Source organism: Aristolochia californica, unplaced genomic scaffold (assembly GCF_029961685.1).
Source record: "Aristolochia californica isolate CCGP_79_NKW_82.1479 unplaced genomic scaffold, dmAriCali1.0.hap1 SCAF_4, whole genome shotgun sequence".
Classification (NCBI taxonomy): Eukaryota; Viridiplantae; Streptophyta; class Magnoliopsida; order Piperales; family Aristolochiaceae; genus Aristolochia; species Aristolochia californica.
In genome coordinates, this window is record NW_027182103.1 from 8179294 (window position 1) to 8203746 (window position 24453).

Sequence of the window (24453 nt, forward strand, 5' to 3'; positions counted from 1 at the left end):
CCCCCAGCTTGAGGGGGAGTGTTAGAAGGTGGGACCATCCCCACTATGCTCACATGATATTGTATGATGAGTCATCACACGAGGTGGCATGATGAGTCATCACATGAGGTGGAATATTTGGCAATCTTCCTTGATTAATATAATTGATTGATCTTCCTTTGATTAATGTAATTTAGCTAATCATGATTAATATAATTAGGGATCCTAATTGATTGAGGAGTTTCCCTAAATATGTAATGGAAATAGTATAAATAGGGTCTTGGTTGAAGCCTTCAATCAAGCTCTCCTCTTCTCAAAATCGTGAAAGAATCTCTCTCCTAGCCTAAAGTCTCTCTTCTCCCTTTTCTCGTCTCTCCTCTCTGCATGAGCTCTCTCTCTTTGCTTTTTTCTTCTCTTCTCTCTCCCTTCTTCTCCATCTCTCATCTTGGCTGAGGTTTCAAGCATGAGGTCCTAAATTTAACATTAATAAAATGAGTCATATTTTTAGAAAATAACTTTTTGTCCTTTTGTAAAATTCACCAAATTGATGCTCTAAATTCTATAAAAAAAGTACTTAATAACATCATTTTGAATTGTTGATAACAATGGTAGATCACTTTCAAATTTGAAGACCTACAAAGGCTCGATCAAAACTTGAAATTTTCATTTCCAACACTTTTAGGAATTGTCATTCCAATGCAACTTGGATCATTTGAATGATTTTCTTTGTTGAGTAGTATATCATTCAAATGGGATATCACTGTTAAAATGGAATTTTTTTTCATCACTTCCATTTGAGAGTTTGTGACTAATTGTTCAAGCGAGTCTGAATAATAAAATTTCCTCTTTTTTGGAACTAGTTGTTTGAACAATTAGAAATTTTTGTTCAAATAGTGAACCTTTTGATTGGTCTAAAATCCTCTGATTCCTTAGACATTAGAATGGTTATCGGATGATGATACTAATAGTGTGGCTTGCATCACAACTTTATTTTTATCCGTAAGATACAACAACTTTTTAGGGAAGAGCTGGACAAAGAAGAAGTGCAGAAGTTTCAGTTTGATGATGGACTCAAAGACAAGTTGTTGGATCAAGCGGGCTGGATGTTTCAACTAATCCTCACACTTTGGAGAAGCACTAACTGGATTATCCTCAGGGGCAAAGATTACATGAAATTCATCAGAGCCAACCAATTATAGCCGCACATCTACCTTAATGTCTGGGTCTTCTGTCTAGATCATGGACCTCAACAGCCCTTGTCTTTTGCCTTTATTGATGATACTCTTGTAAATTTTTAGTGTATGGGTCTTCCATCTCTTACATTTTATAGTGCAAAAACTTGGAACTCAAGGTCTGCCATCCATATATATTGACAAGTGAAATAAGAACAATGATTGCAAAAACCTGTACAATGATTTTTATGTTATGCTCTTAACTAGAAGAGTTGTACATTAGTTCACTCAATTGAAAGAATTTGACCTGCTATGTTTTCCAAAATTGAACCTCAAAGTTAACCATCATTGTTGTCCTCTGGAGATTGGCATGCTCCATCATCTATTCCCTTAAAATTATGATTTTTATGACACTGCTCTAAACTGGCTCATGTTCTCTCGAACTAGGAAAAGGTAGTTGTCCATGAAGGATAACCAACTTGAAATATATTCGATCAAAAGATGAAAACTAGAACAGACCTGAGAAAGCCCCTCCATTAGGTTCCATGTTAGGCACCTTCCAATCAGTTGATCGCGATGACATCCTGTGCATTGCACATTGAAGTGTGAAACTACTTGCACATATACATAGTTGTTCTTTCATCTTTGGTGAGGTTCTTGTCAAAGAATCTTCGGTGGATCGAAACCGAATATTTGAAATGGCTTCCCCCACCACAGCCATTGGAGGTTCAACCTTTGCAGGGGGGATATTCAACCCTTGCAGGTGTAAAGCAATGACCTGCTTTTAGAATAACTCTTGAGTCTTAATAGTGAAATCATTAATAACTCAAATAAGCTACAAACTTCCATAGTGACTACTGTAATGAGACAAATACATGTCATAGTCATCTTTTCCATTAATAGGGATCATTTCAATGGAAAAAAATAAAAAATTTACAAATTTATACTATCTCACACAGTCATTGACAATCTAATAGAGACATCAAACATGAAACTCCCTTTAAGACATTGTAAACTCCCACAAACCAACAACTGGTGCACCTCCTAGACTTATATAACACTAGTTTTTGTTTCACATGTCTGCAGAAGGACTCAAATGATCTCATCAATTGGTTTATTTAGTAGATGATTCTCAAACTTTGGTAAAAAAACATACTTTAAAGTCATGATAACATAAGCAGATATTTTTTCTTACACAGATTCATCTTCAATTTCTATATAGAAATGGTTGGATAGGTAATAGCCAAAATTCTTAACCCTAGGTGGATCCCATTTGATTGTCCCACAAACTTATCATTTTACATTTAAAAGTTTGAAATATTTAGAATTGATAGAATTTTAAATGCACTTAGGGATGAGCATGGATTGGATTCCTCATTTAATAAAAAATAACCTGATTTAGGTTCAGATAGTGTTCGTCCCTCGCGGGCAAAGATGGGGTGAGGGAAAAATCCCAAGTGAGATTAGGGGATGGATTAGTTTTCCCAACCTTGACCTACAAGGATGTAGTGCAAAATTACCAATATTAGTTTGAAAACTATATTCTTCGAAAAAGATAGAAATTTTTTATTACAAAGAAGCAATTTGGGAAAACAAAATATTTTATTTTTAATGCAATTATTGTAGGTTTTGTTTAAATTTATGACATTTTTATTTTTATTTTAATCATATTATAAATTTCTATTTACATCTCATTATATCTATATATTATAGTCTTATAAGGTTATCTTTTTTTTTTGAAAAAGTTGTATTAATAAAACAGGAGAAAATTACAAAGTTTGAGGGAGCATTTCCCTTACAACCAGCGATTGTACGATAGCTCCCTGCCTGACTAGTACATATGCCGCCGAATTTACGGATCTCAGAATGTGGGTAAAAAAAAAAGAAACAATTGATGTAATATCTAAAATTTCCTTACAAGTATCCCAGTGTCTCCATGGAGGAGAAGATACTTTCTCACACCATCCAATCACCACTTTTGAATCCCCTTCAACTTGGAGGGGCCCACTGCATCTACATTTGAAAATACGAAGACCGGAGAGGAGAGCCTGTAACTCAGCAGTCGTAGAGTCTGAAATACCAAGGGGGTCGGCATACGTGAAGAACTGATTGCCGGAATGATCTGAAATTACTCCACTGTAACCAGAAATACGAGGGTTGCCAAGAGATGAACCATCAAAATTGAGCTTGGGATAACCAGAAGCAGGAGGAGTCCATTCTTGCATGACCAAAGGCTTTTTTCCAATGTGTATCAAAGCCAAATTTCTCCAATTTTCACGAATGGAGGAACCCAGATAGGGAGAAAATGCTTTCTTTGTTAAAAGCCACGAAGATATATGACCAACATCTCTGTCCGCAACCTGGTCTACAGATTCACTTTTAGCATCAAATCGTCTTCTTATAAGGTTATCTAAAAGATCAAATGGTGATGGCCAACCATGGTTGTCAATGAATCTATAGATAACATCCGAATCTAATTTGAATCCAACTTTAAAATCCCTTATTTTTGTCCAAGATGAAGTTCAAACAAAACTCTAATGGAAGTGGCTAACTCTCTAATCGATTATAGTTATCCCTTTCTCAAATCTTATTTTAATTTTCCTTTTAAAGTTTTTTGTCCTTTACGTCAATAGCTATTGAGTTCTTGTTCTTCTCTTCCCTGCTCTCATGTATTTTCCAATCTTTGACGTATATATTTGAAAATGCAAATATTCTTAAAATTATTTGATATTAATTGCATCAAGGGGTGGCACCAAGCCAAACCATTCGACCTCAGCTAAATTCAGTTTTTACTAAAGCTCGACTCGAGCTCAAACTTGAAATAAAGCACGCTAAGTATAATAAGTCAACTTGGCTTGTTAACTCGTGAGCCAATTCATTAGCATAGATTTTTTTACAAAAATATCCTTTACTCTAATTGTTCTCATCCATTCCCGCTTTAGTTAGTTGATGGTTTATCTTACTTACCTCAAACATAAAAAATGATCGATAGTTCAGCCATGTTGGATCCTTCAACATCTAATGTTGTTGTTTGTCAATAGAATAAACATTATTGATGGAGGTATTTGCTCTTTCTTTTAGGTCTATTAAACTGGTCATTATACATTAGTATGCTCCATTGCAAAGTCTTGGACTTTTCTGCGATAGCTTGTAATTCAATGGTACTAAGTTCATCACAATATTTTCTTTATTTATTTTTTTAATTTTTAATTTTTATAGTTCTAAATGTAGGTTAAAACTTGAGCTCGAGCTCAAACTTAGTTAAAGTTTTTGGGCTTGAACTTGATTTTTTTTAAGGTTCGAGGCTAAGCTCGAGTTCGAAGTATTCAGATCAAACCAAGGTCGAACATACGCAGGTTTGAGCTTGGCTTGGCTCGATGCCACCCTAGTTGCATCTAAGCGTAAAATTGGCCTTAAAAGATACAAATGATGATTTTTTTGTTATTTACCTGGAAAATACTAAATTAATAGAATTAATTAGTCCTATATCTTTCCAATAATTAATTTTCATATTTCTTGTAAGTTAGTAGGATTATTATGGAAGTTGGGATTAGGTTTTTAATTATTTTTTTCTAGTCTCAAATGTTAAAAATTTGATAAAATTGATAACTTGGAATTTTTAAAAGAAATTTTAGTGAAACATAATTTAAATGAACGCTCAATGTGGCCCTATAGCAGGATGGCTCATAACCTTTTCTCAGACTTTCACATCACATCTTCTGTCTTTAGAGCCATCGCTGCCTGTGTTTCTGTTCTTGTTAAATCGTGTCCTCGACTGTTATCAGTGATCCAACAGTATCTTTGGGAAGCGCTGTAGAAGAAGAGACGCCGGTGGTGGTTTGAGTGTCCAAGTCTTCAAGCGCGCGTCGGACCTGTGGAGACAAATAAGGTCAGAATGGGCGTTCTTTGTCGGAGCTCGCCGTCATTCGTAACAATAATACGTAAGTATCTTCCCTCTAACCTTAACCTTGAATCTCTGTTGCCTTCTTTGGCTTCTTTGATTTCTTACCGAATGGTTCAGGAATTGTATATTCATTCAGGAATATTTATGGTTTCAGTTCTCATTTCGATTCATTTGTGGCAATAGGAAAGATTCTTTCTCTTCTCATTATTCTTCGACGGTATCCCTGAGCGTACTCCGGTCGCCATTTTATGTTGCAGCTTTGATAATCCGTTATATTTCATTTGTTGTTAATCTTTGGACGTATTTGTGATTTTTTTAAAATTTTCATTTTATTTGTTTGTTTGTGTTTATCACAAAATTGCTACTGTGTCTTTGATTTATTTATATTGTTTTCTCTTGAATCTGTTTTACTTGATATATTCCTTTCCCCACTTCACGAGTTGTTCCAGAATTGTGACCTTCCATTGTTATTTGTTATGGATTTGTCATAATTATTCTTTTTGGTAGTAATCCACGCCTTCTTCCGTTTCCCCCACTTTACACCGTCTTCCATTCTTTTTTTGTTATTGCTTTTTTATTTTTCATTTTCTTTCTCTGTTTTTGTTCATCTGAAAATTGCATGCCATCTCTTTTTTTATTTCTGTTTATTTCTCATGGACGTGTTTACTTGTTTCACGAGTTCCCAGCCAATTTTGGTTAACTTCTTTCGAAGAACATCTTTGAAATTTCTTTTGTGAGTGACAACTTCATTCAGTTGATTGCTCTCTTGTCGTTTCGGAAAAGCTGAATTCTCAATTCATTTCTTGCTTGTCGATTTCAATTTATGTGAACTATTTTACAAAAAAAAAAAAATCTTTGGACTGCTGTTATTTTTCTTAAAAACTTGTCAGCCGGGTAAATGAATGGGAAACAAATTACTTTATTCAGATACCCTTTTGGGTGTTCTGTTGTTTATACATAATATTTCATCTGGATTTTGTTTCCTATCAATTGTGCAGCTCTGTTTTTTTTCTCACATACTACAGTTTCTGATTCCAGTTTCTGAAGCACCCCAACAACTCCATTCTCCTCGGCCTCCTTACAGTCTCCTTCATCATGGCGATGGGCATCGTTTGTGCATTCACAAGCGGTAAAGATCATATGCTCTCTTTCCTTCTTATGCGTTGAAGTTGTTAGGATTATACCAGTCAGATTACCTAGGGAGCAATAATAACAGTACACAGATTTTAACGTGGTTCACCCAAATTGGGCTACATCCACAACTGTTGCAGATATTTTTTATAGGGAAAATATGTTCACAGTTACAACATTTTCTACTTACAATCCATAAATCAATCTACCACTGCAGATAACAAGAAATAAAGATCTGTAAGGAAACAGTGTAACCTGTGTGAAGATTCCGAGACTCGCAGACGCCCAAACAGCACCGGTCAGAAACGAAGACAGAAACAAACAGCACCGGTCAGTAACAGAGCAAAACAAATACAGCCTCTACCGAGGCGTTCCTTCTTTCTCTCTTCTGCTCTCTCCCTCTACACTGAGGATACAATGCTCTTTCTCTTCTTTGGTCTCTCTCTCTATGCTGAGGTTGGAGATGCCCAACAGAAGAGAATCAGCAGCGTCGGAGCAGCACGCGATGGTAAGAAAAAGATCTCTGTTGCGGCAGCAACATCGCGGCGAAAAAAAGGTTTCTTCTCTCTATATCGGTGTTTCAAAATGCTTCTCTCTCGAAGCACCAAAAATTTCTATCTCACCGTGAAATCAGTCGTTCAAAAGCTTCACCCTCTCGAAGCTTCTAATTTTTTTGTTTCTTTGTAAAATCGCAACATTCCAGAAAGTCTCGAGAGGAGGGTGATATATGAAAAAGGGGGGTTTTAATTTCTTTGAGTGTTCCACACGTCAACCCCATAAATAAAGGAAATCTGAAATTCCCTTTCTGTCCCTTTGACTATTCAACCCACATCTTCTCTAACAATCTTCCACTTGAAGACTGAAATCAATCTGTCTTCACACATATCAATGCAACAACTTTATCTAGGTCTCTTCATTCTTGCAGGCCAACTGAAGTTGAACATAGCTTCAGCTTATCAATAGTCACCGGTTTTGTTAGCATGTCCGCAAGATTTTTATTACCTTGGATCTTCTTCAGCGTTAGCACCTCATCCTCTAACAAAGATCTGATGAAATGATAACGTGGACCAATGTGCTTGGTTCTAGAATGAAATGCAGAATTCTTTGCCAGATGTATCGCACTCTGACTGTCACTGTACAAAGCATTCATCCTTTGTTTGAATCCTAGCTCGATTAACAATCCTTGAAGCCATATCATCTCTTTACTGGTTTCTATTATTGCTATATATTCAGCCTCAGTGGTGGATAATGCAACAATCTTCTGTATCTGCGACATCCAACTAACAGTTGTTGTGCCCACGGTAAACACATAACCAGTGGTGCTTCTCTAGTGATCAACTTTTCCTGCAAAATCTGCATCTGCGTACCATTAAACTACCAATAGCTGAGGCATAGGGAACCTTATCCATAAGCTCCCTCTCTTCTTTCGTGTGAGGGGACTGATCCTTGGATAGACAGAAGTGTTTGTCCAAGGGTGTGCCAAATGGTTTGGCATTGCTTATGTTGAATCTCTGCAAAACACGATTGATGTACTTTGCTTGAGATAACTGCAAGACTCCACTTTGTTTATCTCTTGTAATTTGCATTCCGAGAATCTTCTTTGTTGGACCCAAGTCTTTCATTTCAAATTCTTTTGACAATTGCCGCTTCAAACTTCTGATCTCATCCATATTTGAACCAGCTTCTAATATATCATCGACATAAAGTAGCAAAATGATATAACTGGACGTGTACCTTTTGAAGTAGCAACAGTGATCGGCATTGCATTTCTGGAAACCTTCCTTATGCATGAAACTGTCAAACTTTCGGTACCACTATCTTGGGGCCTGTTTCAAACCATACAGACTCTCTTGGAGTTTGCACACCACATTCTCTTTCTCCTTTTCTGAGAAACCTTCCGGCTGGTGCATATATAACTCCTCATCCAAGTCTCCCTGAAGAAATGCAGTTTTCACATCTAACTGCTCTAGATAGAGATCTTCAATGGCAACAATACTCAACACTGTTCTGATAGTAGTGAGCTTCACAACGGGAGAGAAGATATCAGTGTAATCAATTCCTTCCTTCTGTTGGAATCCTTTGACAACCAATCAGGTTTTGTATCTCTTAGAGCCATCGTGCTCCTCTTTCACCCGATACACCCATTTTTTATGAAGGGCCTTCTTCCCTATGGGTAACTCAACTAGTTTCCATGTCTTGTTGGAGATTAGAGAATTCATCTCATCTTTCATAGCAAGCTCCCACTTGCTAGCATCTTCAGTTTGACATGCCTCTTCATAGCATTCAGGTTCTCCTCCATCAGTCAACATTAGATAATTGATGTATCTCTTGTTAGGCACATGAGGTCGAGAAGATTTTCTCAAAATCGGAGCTGGAACAAGGGACTATGATGTGTCGAACTGCTGTGCACTATTCTGTTCAACAAGTTCCTCTGGCTGAGGGCTTGCTATAGAATCATTTGGGACATCATCCACATCTGCATATTCCCACTCTATTGAGTTATTGTTATCTGCAGTATGTTTGTCCTTGTACATCATCCTTTCACTGAAATTCACATCTCTACTGCAGATCACCTTTTTGTTTTCTTCATTCCATAGTGGTATCTAAACTCATCCTCGCCATAACAAAGGAAGGTACATTTCTTGGATTTGGGATCAAGCTTATTCCTGCCTTGATTACTGATATGCACATACGCCATACAACCGAAAACTTTAAGGTGTGAGAGTCTTACTTTTTTTCCGCTCCATACCTCTTCTGGTAGTCTGTACTCCAGGGGAACTGATGGACCTCGGTTGATCAAATAAGCTACTGTGTTGACTGCTTCTGTGCATAAGCATACTTCTGGCTCTCTCAGTCAAAGTTCTGTTCATACGCTCAACTACACCATTGTGCTGAGGTGTACCTGGCACGGTTCTCTCCATGCAGATCCCATGATCATAACAGAACTTCTTGAATCTGGTATCTTCATATTCACCACCATTATCAGTTCTCAGCTTTTTGATCTTAAGTCCTGTTTCATTTTCAACCATGGTTTTCCATCTTCTGAAGGTATCAAACACTTCAGACTTGTGACTTAGGCAGTAAACCCATACCTTCCGTGAATGATCATCGATGAATGTCACGAAGTAGTGTTTTCCACCAATGGATGAAACAGTTGTTGGCCCCAAACATCAGAATGAACAAACTCTAGTCTTTCCTTCTTTGGAGTTCTGCCATGTGTCTGAAAGCTAACTCTCTTCTACTTTCCAAATATGCAATCCTCGCACATATCAATTTCTACTGACTATAGCTCTGATAGTTTCCCCATTGAATGCATAATCTTCATTCCTTTCTCACTCATGTGGCTAAGTCTCTGGTGCTACAGGTTGGAACATTGGTTACTTTCTGCAGCTGCAATGGTACAACATGTTTTTGCTGTCATGTAGAGAGTACCACTCTTCTTTCCTCGTGCAACCACCAATGCACCCTTCGCAATCTTCCAATCATCACCATGGAAGGTCGTGGTGTAGCCTTTACTGGCTAACTGCCCTACTGAGATTAAGTACTTTCTCAGGTCGGGAATGTGCCTGATATTTTTCAGCTCCCATACAGACCCATTCAACTGAATCTTCACTATACCTTTGCCTACAATATCGCACAGTTGATCATCACCAAGATATACTTTACCAAGGTTCTTGGACACATATTTCTCGAAGAGTTCTTTTTACTAGGTAGCATGGAACGATGCTCCAGAGTCTAACACCCAAGACTCCTCCTTGCTCTCCAGAGAGCATATCAATGAAACATCATTCCCTGAGGAGGAAGCAACATTTGCTTCTACCTTCGCCTCCTGATCCTTCGGTGCACTATTACACTGACTTTGGTAGTGCCCGATTTTCCCGCAGTTCCAGCACTTGAACTTGAGTTCTGAGATCTGTTTGGGTTTCTGGATTGAGACTTTCTATTTTGAGGTCTGTTTGGATTTCTGGATTGAGACCTTCTATTATGAGAATTGCCTCGATGAGTTGACCTTCCAGGTTTGTTTCCTCTAGTTCTTCCTTTTGCCTCTGTAGACAATGCTGAAGAAATCGACCCTTCACTGACGATTTTCTTCTGATTTCTTCACTGAGAACTAGATCACATACATCATTGAATTTTAACTTATTGCTTCATGACGAGCTACTCACTGCTGTAACAGTGGCATTCTAGCTCTCTGGCAGGGAAGACAAAAGTATCAATGCATGTACCTCATCGTCGAATTCAATTTCAACTGAACTCAATTGGGTTGCAATGATATATGTTGAGCTACTGATGCTCCTTCTGTCATCTGCAAATTGAACAGTTGCCTAATCAAATGTACCTTATTTGAGGCTGACGGCTTCTCGTACATACTGGTGAGAGCCTTCATGAGACCTGATGTGGTCTTCTCTTTTGCTATGTTAAATGCAACATTGCGGGATAACGATAGTCGGATAAATCCAAGGGTTTTTCTGTCAAGGAGGTTCCACTCTTCATCCTTCATATTTTCTGGCTTCGCTCCATCAAGTGGTAGGTATAATTTTTTTTGATACAGATAATCATCTATCTGCATTTTCCAGAAACCAAAATCCGCCCATCAAACTTCTCAATCTTTACCTTCCCTTCATCTGCGGCCATTGCTCCCACTCAAATCTGACTTTCTGTACAACCTCGCTCTGATACCACTTGTTAGGATTATACCAGTCAAATTACCTAGGGAGCAATAATAACAGTACACAGATTTTAACGTGGTTCACCCAAATTGGGCTATGTCCACAGCTGTTGCAGATATTTCTTTATAGGGAAAATATGTTCACAGTTACAACATTCTCAACTTACAATCCATAAATCAATCTACCACTGCAGATAATAAGAAATAAAGATCTGTAAGGAAACAGTGTAACCTGTGTGAAGATTCCGAGACTCGCCGACGCCCAAACAGCACCGGTCAGTAACAGAGCAAAATAATACCGAGGCGTTCCTTCTTTTTCTCCTCTGCTCTCTCCCTCTACACTGAGGATACAATGCTCTTTCTGTTCTCTGGTCTCTCTCTCTCTATGCTGAGGCTGGAGACGCCCAACTGAAGAGAATCAGCAGTGTCGGAGCAGCATGTGACTGTAAGAAAAAGATCTCTGTTGCGGCAGCAACGTCACGGCGAAAAAAAGGTTTATTCTCTCTGTATCGGTGTTTCAAAATGCTTCTCTCTCGAAGCACCAAAAATTTCCATCTCACCGTGAAATCAGTCATTCAAAGAGCTTCACCCTCTTGAAGCTTCTGATATTTTTGTTTCTCTGTAAAATCGCAACATTCCAGAAAGTGTTGGGAGGGGGGTGATATATGAAAAAGGGGGGTTTTAATTTCTTTGACTGTTCCACACGTCAACCCCATAAATAAAGGAAATCTGAAATTCCCCTTTCTGCCCCTTTGACTATTCAACCCACATCTTCTCTAACAGAAGTGGTCTTGCGTTGCACATTTTAATTGTATGAAAGAGTGACGCATACAAATCTTATCAAGGGAAAAACTAGTTGCTTCTGATTGAAAGTTTTATGCAGTTTTGGCCCTTTGCCATAACATTAACTGATCTTCTTCTGTTGAATGTTTTGCAGAACAGGAAAGGTAATTCTGGAAGCGGCCATTCTCACTACTACAGCGGTCGTAAGTCTCACACTGTACACATTCTGGGCTGCAAGCAGAGGCAAGGATTTCGGCTTTCTAAGGTCATTCCTTTCAGTTCTATCATAGCTCTGGCTGTGTTCAGTCTGTGTCAGGTAATAATTTGAGTACCCAATAGCTGCAAACTATTTTAAAATTGAATTCCTGGTTCTGCCTTTAACTCTTTTTCTACAATGATATAGTCATTTGATTTGGCATTTTCAGCTTTGTACTTCCAAAATGGGTTGTTTCTGGGTGTAAAGATATGATGGCATGGAGCCATTTCTGGGTCTTATGAATAAGTAAATCAGTAAGAAGTTGTTGTACTCAGTTCTTCAGCTGAGACCACCTTGGAAGTTGGAACCACCATGAGTGTGAATTGAATGGTGAAGACAAGTCAGACTGGGGGTATGTATTAGTGTAAATTGTTGAGTGATTAGGGGCATCTAGAGTGTAAATTGTAATAGACTAGGGGTGGTTGTGCCTTAGCGGGTGCGCTTGCAGGCCAATCAAACAAATATTAATAAAACTAGTTTTTCTTTTTCGGGGGAAGGAGATGTAGTAGACTGAGCTATTCTCTATTCAACCTCTCATTCCCCCACTTTATTACTATTACAGCTATCACCCCTAATTTGAATAGGTTTGAAGCAAACTCGGTCTTTCTAATAAACTGGTTACAAGTTTCAAAGTTAATGGAACCTGTTTTGCCAATTGTATGAGTTTTTTTCACTTTATTCAGAATGTAACTAATAACAACTCTCAATTTCGTGGCCATCACAATTTGATAGTTAACCAGTTTCTGAGGATTAGTTGGAATTATAATAGGATCAATTTTGGTATTTACAAGTTTTGTATCTCTTTCAGCAGTCCGTGGCTCCAAGCAGTCTCCTAGCAATCACCCCAACAGTAACCGTGTTTGAAAACAGGCTGAAATGTGTAATTCATAGATGACAGTAAAAGATGGTAATGCAATGTATCAATTTGTCAATGATCTAAGTACCTTCAGGGTTAACCATGAAACTTACGTCTTTAATCATTCAGGAAACAGTACTCTCACTCTCACTCTTGCCCCTTACTTTTCCTCCTCATCTGACATCTTTGTAAGTGGATAAGGCATAGCCTTAGCACTTCTCATGCCATTAGATAAGAAAGCAAGCATGCAATGATGTAAATGAATAACTCTTTTATTGAACATCTATTCCATATCTTAAGTTGTTCTTGATCAAATTCACAACGTTCCACATAATTCACTTGTTCTCAATCGCCTCCTTCCTTTCCGCTAAATCAACTTTTTCCGCATAAACCAAGCAATTTCGTGGCCATCACCTGGCTAGTTTCTAATTTCGTAGCTATTTCAGCATGGAGTGGTTCCAATTTTTATGGCCTGTCAAGGTGTGTCAGTGATAGATGAGATTATCTTATGTAAATGGAAGGATAATAAAATTTGATGTACAATTTGTTGAGATTTAAATTTGAATGCTTGTTCTATATTATGAGAAAGAAAGGTTAATTTATTCAAAGCTGAGCGAGCTTTTCTTTCTTTGTTTTTTGTTTTTTTTAATCTTTTGGAGCACATGGTGGATAAATCTTTGCACCTGGGGTTCTGTTTTTCATTTGGCTATAGGCAGTGTTGAGCTAATTTTTGAGTTTCAGACACAGAATTTGCATTGGACGTTTCATTTTTTCCTTTCTTGTCAGGATCATCGAGGTAGAACTCGGAAGATGTAAATGTTCATATCCTTATCCTGCTTTTTTGCCTGGCTCCGAAGATACCCTGTAAGAAAGCAGAGAAGCATGAGAAGCAGCAGGATAGGGAGATGAATGTTTTGCCGAGGAGTAACAGTCGCTACCTTTTCTCTTACTTCCCATACAACATCAAATCTTAATTTTATTTATTCTTGCTGTTGATAGTATTCTTATCGCTGTTTTTCAGTTCTTAATTTTGGGATTCTCTGATTTCATTACCCATCTCCTCCAATGGTTCTCTAATTTCTGAAGGCACCTAGTTGAAACCTCCAACTAATGCCTCTTTGAAACCTCTTAACTCCATTAATCTGCAATCCACGGAAGAGGCTGAAATGACTAATGCATTTGAAGGAGTTTTTAATTGTCTTTTTCATTTTGTTTCTCTTATTCATCGTCAGTTTCTTTTTCTCTCAACACTGTCCTGAATTCAGGCCTCTGTTTGTTGGGTAAAATTTTCTCTTCTCGGCTGTCTTCCTTATTCTCTTTAATGAAACACAAGACACATGTAGTAGGGTATATGGAAAAGCATCCATGGTTCCGATTAGATCTTTCTACTTGTATTGGGGTTCAGCTAGGGTTGGTGAAGTGCACAAACTCAGCTTTGGATTAGAGCCTTATACTTGAGCAACATGAGTAAAACTATGTTCTAATTCCATACATGCATCTTTTTCATCCAGAATAGCAAAGTTGTTATCTAGTCTTTGAATTGCTAGCTTAGTTCTACCTACCTGATGCAAAGTAAACATGAATAAATGATATCATACATGCCTAAATCATTAAAGCACACTTTATGGCACAACCAAGCTAAAACCTTGGAATCACAATTGTCAACATATAAAAAATAGAGTCACCGACAATTTGCTAATCCATAATTTACCTTCACACACATGGTTCTCTAAGAACCATGAACTGTAACATTGCTTAAACCAATGAAATTCTTGAAGACATTTCCCACATAAGAAAGTTGTGGGGTTTCCTGCAAAATTTTAGAGATAAGTTAAAGCTAGTAGTAGTGTAACAATCTCCAGTAAATTTCCCTACTCAGATTATGTTAAACGAAAAACTAATGGTCACTTTGAGATACATAAAACTAGAGGCAGTGTTGAAGGAATACGAAATAGTCACTTTGAGATACATAAAACAGCATGAAGTTCAGAAAAGAGACAAAACACAAGTAGTTAAGGAAACAAATGAACGACTATTACTTTTTCATCTAACTACTTTGAGAAATATTAATTTTCAGGATTTTGTGAATTTAGCTCATGGAAAAAAAAAGAGAGAGACGCATTGGGAGAAAACAGGATGAAGAAGTGGTTATGGACTTATTATCCTAACCCTTCCCCTAAACTCAATTTATAGATTAATCAACCGACAATATTACAATTATAACCTTGGAACTTAACCTAATTACATTAATATCATCTCTATGAGATGACTTTTTATTTACTATCTTGCCATCATTGTATGGGTTTGTGATCCTTGTCCTTGACCTATGGGCCTTGAGCCTATCTTCCACTTCTCTTAGATGTGTGGGCCTTCCTTGGTCTTATGAGATATTCCAAGACTCTCCTCAAGTTGGGGGTGAGAGGACATCATGAAGTCCCTGTTTGCTATAAATGGTGTATAGGATTTTCTCGTATAAAATGGTAATCCTCCATATCTTCCAATATTCCCCCTTACGTTGGTGGTCTCTTCCATGGGGCTCAACTAACATAAGGTAAGTGAGATTAAAATCGTTCAAAGTCGTATGACATCACTCCATACTCCAGTCATAACTAATGTTGGATGTAGGACACATTCCTATCTTCTGTAGGTAGTGGGTCTATACGTAGTACTCAAAAGTGTAATAAAACTCCTTCATCACCGTGTCCCTCCACAGGACACCGACTCTCAAGTGGTAGGAGTAATAAATGCCAATTAAGGGGGGGTAACAGGTAATTAAAAAAAGATAATATTTTGAGGCCACCTTGGCTTTCTTCATTATCAGAGTAACCAATGCTAATAAAAATCAGCAATTGAGAAGTCCTCCAATAATAATGTCTCGTCCAAAGAGATATAATAGCAGCAGCTAAAATAGGCTTGGGCCCAATAACATGTACCAAATAATCCTTTAAAATGATCCATAAAATAATTTGATGCAAGTCTGTGCACCAAATAATATGTTGACCAAGGAATAAGCTACCGATAGTTCAAAATAATAATCCAACTAGAGAAAAAGAACTGAATCATGTCAACTCAAATAGTAGACCAATATAATCGAGTCACGAATGAAATATGTATAGAACTCGGGACCCAAAACTATATAATTGAGGCAAAAAATAAGTGGGCCGAGTCAGGTTGACCCAGACCGAGTTGATCCGAGTTAACTCGGCAGATCAGAAACATCAAGTGATCGCTAGTTCGCTGGGTAGACCCAGCAACATCTGGTCCAAGTTAGGCTCGGCGGTAAACCAGGATTTAAAATTGGCAATTCCATCTTTTTCCTCGACGTCGAACAACTTGGGCGACCAGAGACGGCAGGGAGGTATCATTGCGGCAATCAGAAAGTTTCCGGAAAAGGAACAACAACATCATGATTAAATTTTGTGAATCAAACGGCAATAAATCTGTAGAGTCGAATCTGGCGATGAGCGAGATCCAGCAATAGTTTTTGAAACCAAGAACTACCATTTTACGAATCTCGTTAATTCATCATCTGAATCCCATTAAAATAGTAAGCCAGTTGCAAATAATCTGCACTGAAAACAGCTAGAGATGTCCAACAAAACAGCACGGAAAATCCTCTGCTAAAAGAAATACTCTCTGATTAGGATCCAGCTCTCTTCTATAAATAAGATAAACGCCAACGAGTAATTTTGGAATTCTGGAATGAGATTATAGTTGATAGAATGTAGACGACTTTCTAGTGAAGGAAACTTTCCAAGGTTTTTAAAAAAGGAAAGTTGTTGTATTCAGTTTCAATAAGATCTTTCAGAAATAAATCTTCCAACTGTTGTATCCTGTTGTCGATGCTAATCACCTAGAGATACCAGCATTGCCAAAATGCCAATCACGCCAGAAATTTAGTATGAAATTCTGTAACTTTCCAAACAGCAACGGAAAGACGATGTTCTAGAAGAGGCAACACAGTAGAGACAGTAGCAGTAAGGGAACGTGATCTTCCAAAAAAACTCTCCTCTTCTCTTGCAACTCCCATCGGTTTGTCTGGTTGGATTTTTGATAGCAGAGGGTTAACGAATGAAGCAACAAGGATGCTTCATATCCACTAATACGATCTGAGAAGAATATGTTAATAGTTGGAATGATCTCTGGTGTCTGGATTCGGAGAAATTTTCGACGATTGACATAGAGAGATTCCCATCGAAGTCTCAGGCTGGATGACAGTGGAGATGGCAAGTCTCAGAACTCTTCCAAAGCAGCTAAAAGTGTACGCGTCATGATAAGAAATCTCCTCTGCAAGTAGGTTTACTTCCCATGTTTCATAAGGAAATCCATACAAGCACAAACATTCCTTCTCGGGATCATATTGCTACAAAAACTTCTGAATCATTAGTGGTGAGAGCTTTGATCATGCTAGGGCCAACCTCTGAAATCCTTAAATATATCTTCCAATGTTCGAGGAGTATAGGAAGTCCCCTCCATGTCTACCAGCGGATATAAACGTGGAGAGACACAAAGCAGAGAAAGTAAACAAGTGATAGAGCAGGGGAGAATGAACAGAGTTTCTAAACTGATTAAAAAAATATTAACCCACAATACAACTCGGAATGGGAATTTTAAAAGAAACCATAGTTACGAGTCTTGAAAATGAGCTCATGGAGAAAAAAAAAAAGAGATACCTATTGGGAGAAAAAAAGGAGAAAGAAGAGGTCATGGACTTATTATCCAAACCCTTTCCCTAAGCTCAATTTATAAATTAATCAACCTACAACATTACAATTATAACCCTAAAATTTAACCTAATCACATCAATGTATGATGTGATTAACTTTTTATTAACCATCCCGCCATCATTGTATGAGCTTATAGGTCTTCTCCTTGATCTATGGACCTTGAACCTATGTGGGCCTTCCTTGGTCTTATGGGCTTGGGACCATCTTCCAATACACTTGTATATGTGGACCTTCTTTGGTCATATGGGCGTGTGCCCATCTTCCAAGAAGAAAAAGTTTTTAAAGCATTCTACAGGAAAACCGACCAAAATCGACAAACTACCTCTTACATTCACATCTCTTTCCTCATGAGGACTTGTCAAAATCCCACAAACCAATGTGATTACCAAATGCGCATGTCGTGTCTAGATTATCAATTTTTAAATTAAAAAAATCCAGAAAAAAATTAAAGCAAAAACTAAAGAGAAGTCTTCATTCTTCTCCAAATTTTAGATTTTCATTTCATCTTATAACAATTACAAAAAAATATACTATAACTAGTTGAAAATAAAGAGATATTAAACAAAATAAAATTAAAAGAAAAATAGGCCCTTTGAAGTTTACCTAAAACACCTCCAAAGCCAAACTCAAAACGTGCTACAGAAAAAAAAATCGTTCATTTAAAAACATCAAAACCTTCAAGTCCCCGATGACTTCAAATTGATCAAAAGACTTAAGTATCCGATTTTGGAGGCGCAAACGCAGAAAATTGTAGTCTAGAGCTAGGTATTGCTACAAATTTAAACCAAATCATCAACAAAAGAGAAAAACAAATAGCAATGCAAACATCATTTATAAGTAGATCGTCACATACCATTTTGATGGGTCGGCAATTCGAGGATGGAGCTTAGGGGGAGGAAATGGGGGGTTCATGGGTTTGGGTGCTTAATGGTTTTCTCCTTCAAGATCAGGTTTTCAAAAACTTAAACACTGCCCACCCCTAATATGTATTATAAATTACAATATTTTTAAGACTATTTATAGGTAAATTAGCCTTTTCACCTTTCTAAGTTAACTAAAATTATTTGAAAAGTGTATGCAAGTTTGTTTTATGAAATTATAAAAGTATACGTATTTCTTTTTATAAAATTTTATACAAATTGCAAGTTCATAAGTCCCTATGTAAGTGATAAGATCATTTTTTGTAAAAACTGTAAGACCTTATTGTTGAACTGTATAGCTGTATAGCGTGATTGTTTCCTCCGATTCCGTGATTGTATTCTTGATTTTATCCCTTGATTTTAGGATCTAAACTAATCTTAAAATCGACTTGTAATGTATTATAAATAGCCTCCTAGACGGAGAAGAATATATCATCAGAAAATCATTCTTTGAAGGTTCTGTTTCACATGGTATCAGAGCGGGATTCTATCTCCTTCTCGTCGTTGAAGAACAGAGCATAAACTCTATTCCGTAGCTTTCCTTCATCCGAAGAACAGAGCAGAAGTTTTGTGCCATCGCTTCCCATCGTCGTGAATTATCTCCGTCATCATCCCACTCCAGCAGAACCGCCGACGACCGCACCATCGGCCTTGTTGTCGTTGCTGACCACTGTGCCGAAGGAAGCCAACGCTATCATTGTCGAAGAAGAAAGGAATTTCTTCTTTCTTTCTCGACTCAGTGGACCGACGGTTTCTGTAGCCAAAAACCTCCACTGTCTAAGCTGCCGACCACCGCTGCTGAAGTACGCCAACGCACCTTCACCGTCGCCGAAGACGCTCTCTCGTCACCGAAGAATTTTTTTTTTGTGTTCGTCGTCGTAAGACCGAGCCACTACCACCCGATATCTAGCGGGACTCCCGTAAGCCGACGAACCGCCACCGAATCTACCTCTGAACCACCAACGTCAACAGAGAAGACGAAGAGTCGTTTGATTATTTTTTTTAACTTAGGAACGCTGTTCCTTTATTCATCTGCAGGTCAACCCAGCCGATAACGGGTTAACCCAGCGAATCCAGAATCGAACCGGACCGTACCGAAGTGCACCTGAATCGGACCTGAAACAAACCCGAACTGAACCCGAGTCGGACCAAACTCAGACCGAACCGAACCGAACAGGATTACTTCCCGGACAGGACCCAAAATTCGAATAAACCCAGAGACAGACAATGGGAAGCTATCGTCCAATTTCTAGCAAAGCTAACAACCGGGTATGTACTCACTGCGGGGAAAAAGGCCATTTGCAATAGCGTTGTTTTGAGATTATTGGTTATCCAGAGTCGTGAGACTTCTCAAAAAGACCTCGAAAAAATATTGTAGGGCAAAAAATGTTGCCTACGGCGAATGTTGCCCATCCAGGTATTATTGGTAAAACTTCAATATTCTCTGCATATTCTAAGAATAGAACTTGGATTATTGATACAGGTGCATCCGATCACATTATGAGGGGTTCTAGTCAGTTAAAATATGTCCTACCTTCTCCTCAATCCGTTATTTCCACCCCCAATAGTAGTACCTCTCCTATTACTGGGGAAGGATCAGTTATCATGTCGAATAATCTTACATTAGATATTGTCCTTGTTGTTCCATCTCTTGAATATAATCTGTTGTCTGTTAGCCAAATTACTTCAACTCTTGCTTGTACTGTAACTTTTAGGCCTTCCTATTGTGTCTTTCAGAACATTCTAATCCGAAAGATTCTTGGTTATGGTGTTAGACGGGGCAAACTATACTATTTGGAGTTAACAGAGAATGGGGGATCGAAAATCAGTCAAGAAAATCAAGCTAGTAGTGAAGACAGTGCTCGAACAACTATATGGTTATGGCATCGAAGATTCGATCATCTTTCCTTTGGTTATCTTAAGAAATTGCGACCACAACTCTTTTCAGGTTTGAATAATTTGGATTTTCGTTGTGACACTTGTGAACTGGCTAAGAGCCATCGTATCTCTTATTTACCGAGTTTGAATAAGAGTTCTGAACCTTTTGAGGTTATTCATTCTGATGTTTGGGGTCTTACAAAGGTTCCCTCTATTTCTCGAGCATGATATTTTGTGACCTTTATTGATGAATGCACTAGAATGACTTGGGTATCCCTGCTTATAAAAAAGAGTGATGTGTGTCTAGCTTTTTCAGAAATTTCACCAAATGGTACACACTTAGTACCAGAAGCAAGTTTGTGTTTTGCAATCTAACAATGATACTGAGTTTGTCGATGCTTCTCTGAGTAATTTTTTGAATATTCATAGAATTCGTCATCAGACCTCATGCACCTATATTCCTTAACAAAATGGATTGGCAGAAAGGAAGAATAGACATGTTTTGGAAGTAGTGTGTGCCTCTCTCTTTGGCATGAACATGCCTCGATTTTATTGGGGCGAAACTGTCAATCTGCTACCTACCTTATCAATCGAACACCTTCTCGAGTTATAGACTTTCAAACTCAACAAAAATTGCACTCCCTAATTTTCATTCCCCATTGTCCAAATCTTGAACCCCAGGTTTTTGGGTGTACTGTATTGTTCATATCCCAAAAGTCTTGCAAAATAAACTTGATCCGTGTGCCAAACGATGTGTTTTTGTTGGCTATTCTAATTTTCAAAAAGGATATCGGTGATATGATCCACACAACCGAAAACTCCATGTAACTCTAGATGCCTCTTTGAATGAATTAAAACCTTATTACTCAAGGGGAGTCTCTCAAAATTATCTTTAGGGGGAGAACTCAAGTGAAGAGAATAGCGGAGGGGCTGAGTTTATTGAGTTAGAAGCGGTGAATGACTTGTTTAATCAACAAGAGAATAGTGAAGGTGCTGAGTTAGAAGTGGTGAATGCATTTTTTAACCCACCAGGTTGTCGTGATGTGCAACAAGACTGTTCTCCCAACCATGAAGCCGAAAGTGAATCATTAATTGCTCCTGAAGAATCTCTGCACCATCAACTGAATAATCAACCAAGAATGTTCCTCCTCAAGTAAATATGAATCCTGTGTTTGATGAACTTATTGAAACATATGTTCCTACAGAAAATATAACTCTTAGATATCCACAAAGATTGAATAGGGGAGTTCCAAAAAAATAGTATGAACCTGATCTTGAAGCCAAAACCAAATACCCAATCAACAATTATGTGTCCTCCCATAGGTTGACTAAATCGTATGCATTTACTGTTGATCAATTGTCCAGGGTTTCTATTCCTAGTAATGTCCAGGATACATTAGTTAATCCAAAATGGAAAAAGGCGATGAACGAAGAGATGGAGGCTCTACGAAAGAATGCCACTTGGGAACTTGTTCCCCAACCTAAAGGAGTGAAGATAGTTGGATGTTGATGGGTGTTCACATTGAAACTCAAACTAGATGGAAGTATTGACAGATATAAAGCTCGGCTAGTTGCAAAGGGATATACGCAAAGGTATGGGATAGACTATCTGGATGCTTTTACACTAGTAGCTAAGATCAACATAATTCACATTCTTATATCTATAGCGGCAAATTGAGATTGGCCTTTGAAACAGTTTGACGTGAAAAATTCCTTCCTCAATGGAGACTTAGAAAAAGAAGTCTACATGGAGGTACCATCCGGAGTTAAAAGTGGTTCTTTGTGTAAAGGTGAAGTTTGTAAATTGAAGAAATCATTATATGGGCTTAGACAGACACCTAGAGCATGGCTTGGGAGATTCTCGACTACAATGGAGTTTGGCTATAAGGGAAGTAACTTCGTTTATCAAACACAAAGAAGGAAAAGTAACAACTTTAATTGTATATGTTGATGATATGGTCGTGATAGGAGATGACCAATGTGAAATGCAAGGTTTACAGGAGTATTTAGCGACTAAATTTGAAATGAAGGATCTCGAACAACTTAAATATTTTTTGGGAATTGAAGTTGCAAGATCGAAACATGGAGTCTTCCTTTCACAGCGAAAATATGTGTTGGATCTTCTAACCGAAACCGGAATGCTTGATTGTAAACTGATAGAGACGCCCATGGAAATGAATCATAAGCTCGAAATTCTCCCAGATCAAAGCCCAGTAGACAAAGGGCATTATCAGCGATTAGTTGGAAGATTAATTTACCTAATACACACAAGGCCTTATGTAGCATATGCAGTGCACATTGTGAGTCAGTGCATGCATGCACCAAGTGAAGAACATATGGAAGCAGTCTATCAGATCTTGAGATATTTAAAGAGTGCTCCAGGAAAAGGGTTGGTATTCTAAAAAAATGGTATGTCTTCTATTGAAGGATACATAGATTTTGATTGGGCAGGTGATCAGACAACCAGAAGATCCACGTCGGGTTACTTTACTTTTGTGGAAGGGAATCTTGTCACTTGGAAAACCAAAAAAATAGAAGGTAGTATCAAGATCAAGTGCTGAAGCTGAATTTCAAAATATGAGTCATGGTGTATGCGAGTTGTTATGGATACAAAATATACTAAGGGACTTAGGGATTGAATACGACAAACCTATAAATCTTCACTGTGATAACAAGGCAGCCATCGCAATTGCACAAAATCCAGTTCAACATGATCGCACTAAACAAGTTGAAGTTGATTGTCATTTCATCAAAGAGAACCTCGATGCAAATATTATACAATTCCCCTTTATTCAATATGAGAGTCAGATGGCTGATATGCTCACGAAGGCAGTATAAGGGAAAGCATTTCATGGTATAATTGACAAGTTGGGTTTGATTGATATCTAACTTGAGGGGGAGTGTTGAACTATATAGTTGTATAGTGTGATTGTTTCCTCCGATCCCGTGATTGTATTCTTGATTTTAGGATCTCAACTGATCCTAAAATCGACTTGTAATGTATTATAAATAGCCTCCTAGATGGAGAAGAATATATCATCGGAAAATCATTTTTTGAAGGTTCTGTTTCACACTTATCAAGAGATGATCAAACATTGAAATCATTGAGTATGTTTCAGCCCATCTAGAAAACAATTGAAACTTGAGAACGGAATAAGAAGAAAAAAATGAAATCTTCTTTTTTCTATCGACATCTCTCCCCTTTAAGTATTTTCCTATTTTTAGGCCTTCTTAGCTACTTTAGATTCTCCAGCTTATGTTTGGTTCTCTTTTCCTAGTTTCTAGTTGTAGCTTTTCCTTCTTATTTGTATTTAGCTTATGTTTGGTTCTCTTTTCCTAGTTTCTAGTTGTAGCTTTTCCTTCTTATTTGTATTTTTGTACTCTGCCCTGTTTTGGGCTCTACTAGCCCATTACTAGGTTGCTAGGACAAAGTAGGAAAGATTAGGCTTGGTAGAAATTATATTTTGTTCTACCAAATCCCTGTAACAAACTTAATTTTCACACATTTTGACCAAATGTTAAAAAAACTAACTTGGAGAGGTCAACCCCACCTCTACCTCTGTGGTAGTAAATGAGAGAATATCTTCGTATCTTCGCTTTCATTGAGGCCTTTCTTTTGCTAGTTGATCAATGGTTTCCTAGTTAGTAGATAAAAAGACAAAGGGTGGAGCGGAACCCCTCCTCTCTGATCTCTTTGTCAAACAAATTGGAGAAATAGTTAGAGTTTATAAATACAAAATTTAACAAATAAAACAAGAAAATAAAATAAGAACTAAAACTAATACAAACAAATATGGAACATAGAAAGCTAAAAAATCTGAAACATAAAAATATTATTTTAACTAAAAATAAAAACATAAAATCTACCTTAAATAAATAAATCTAAAAAATTAAAATATCAATATGTAAAATGAATAAAAAATAAATGAACATTCACATACCTTTAAAATAAAAAATTAAAAAATAATTTTTTTATATTATATTTTATCAAAATAAACAATAAATAAAAATTAAAGAATGTTCATTCTAAATTTTTTAAATTTGGACATAAAATATAAAATTAAATTAAAATAAAAAATAAATAAAAATATAAAAAGGAAGGTAAATTTTATAAAATAAATTTAAAATAAAATAATATCAAATAAAAATAATTTTTTAAAAAGGTAATGTAATTTAAA

At 37.3% G+C, this 24453-nt stretch overlaps 1 protein-coding gene across 4 annotated transcripts; it reads left to right on the forward strand.

Annotated features, from left to right (window-relative positions):
• Positions 1–4886: 4886 nt before the first annotated feature.
• LOC137963974 (uncharacterized) lies at positions 4887–13636 on the forward strand. 4 transcript variants are annotated; one of them, XR_011115267.1, is made up of 4 exons: positions 4887–5092; positions 6094–6184; positions 11793–11954; positions 12703–12890. XR_011115267.1 is itself a non-coding variant. In XM_068811211.1 (4 exons), the coding sequence occupies exons 1-4, from the start codon at positions 5047–5049 to the stop codon at positions 13564–13566; spliced, it is 324 nt and encodes a 107-aa protein (XP_068667312.1). In that variant the 5' UTR covers positions 4887–5046; the 3' UTR covers positions 13567–13636. The 4 variants fall into 4 exon arrangements, 3 of the variants coding, with proteins under 3 accessions (XP_068667312.1, XP_068667310.1, XP_068667311.1); XM_068811211.1 differs by lacking the exon at positions 12703–12890 and adding an exon at positions 13537–13636 and having other exon boundaries at positions 11798–11954; XM_068811209.1 differs by having other exon boundaries at positions 11798–11954; positions 12703–12900.
• The last annotated feature ends 10817 nt before the right edge of the window (positions 13637–24453 follow it).

Coding starts and splice junctions, on each gene's coding strand:
- LOC137963974 (XM_068811209.1), top strand. CDS start 5,047: ATGGGCGTTCTTTGTCGGAGCTCGCCGTCATTCGTAACAATAATAC. Junction 5,093..6,093: donor GTCATTCGTAACAATAATAC/GTAAGTATCTTC, acceptor TTCTGATTCCAG/TTTCTGAAGCACCCCAACAA. Junction 6,185..11,797: donor CGTTTGTGCATTCACAAGCG/GTAAAGATCATA, acceptor TTTGCAGAACAG/GAAAGGTAATTCTGGAAGCG.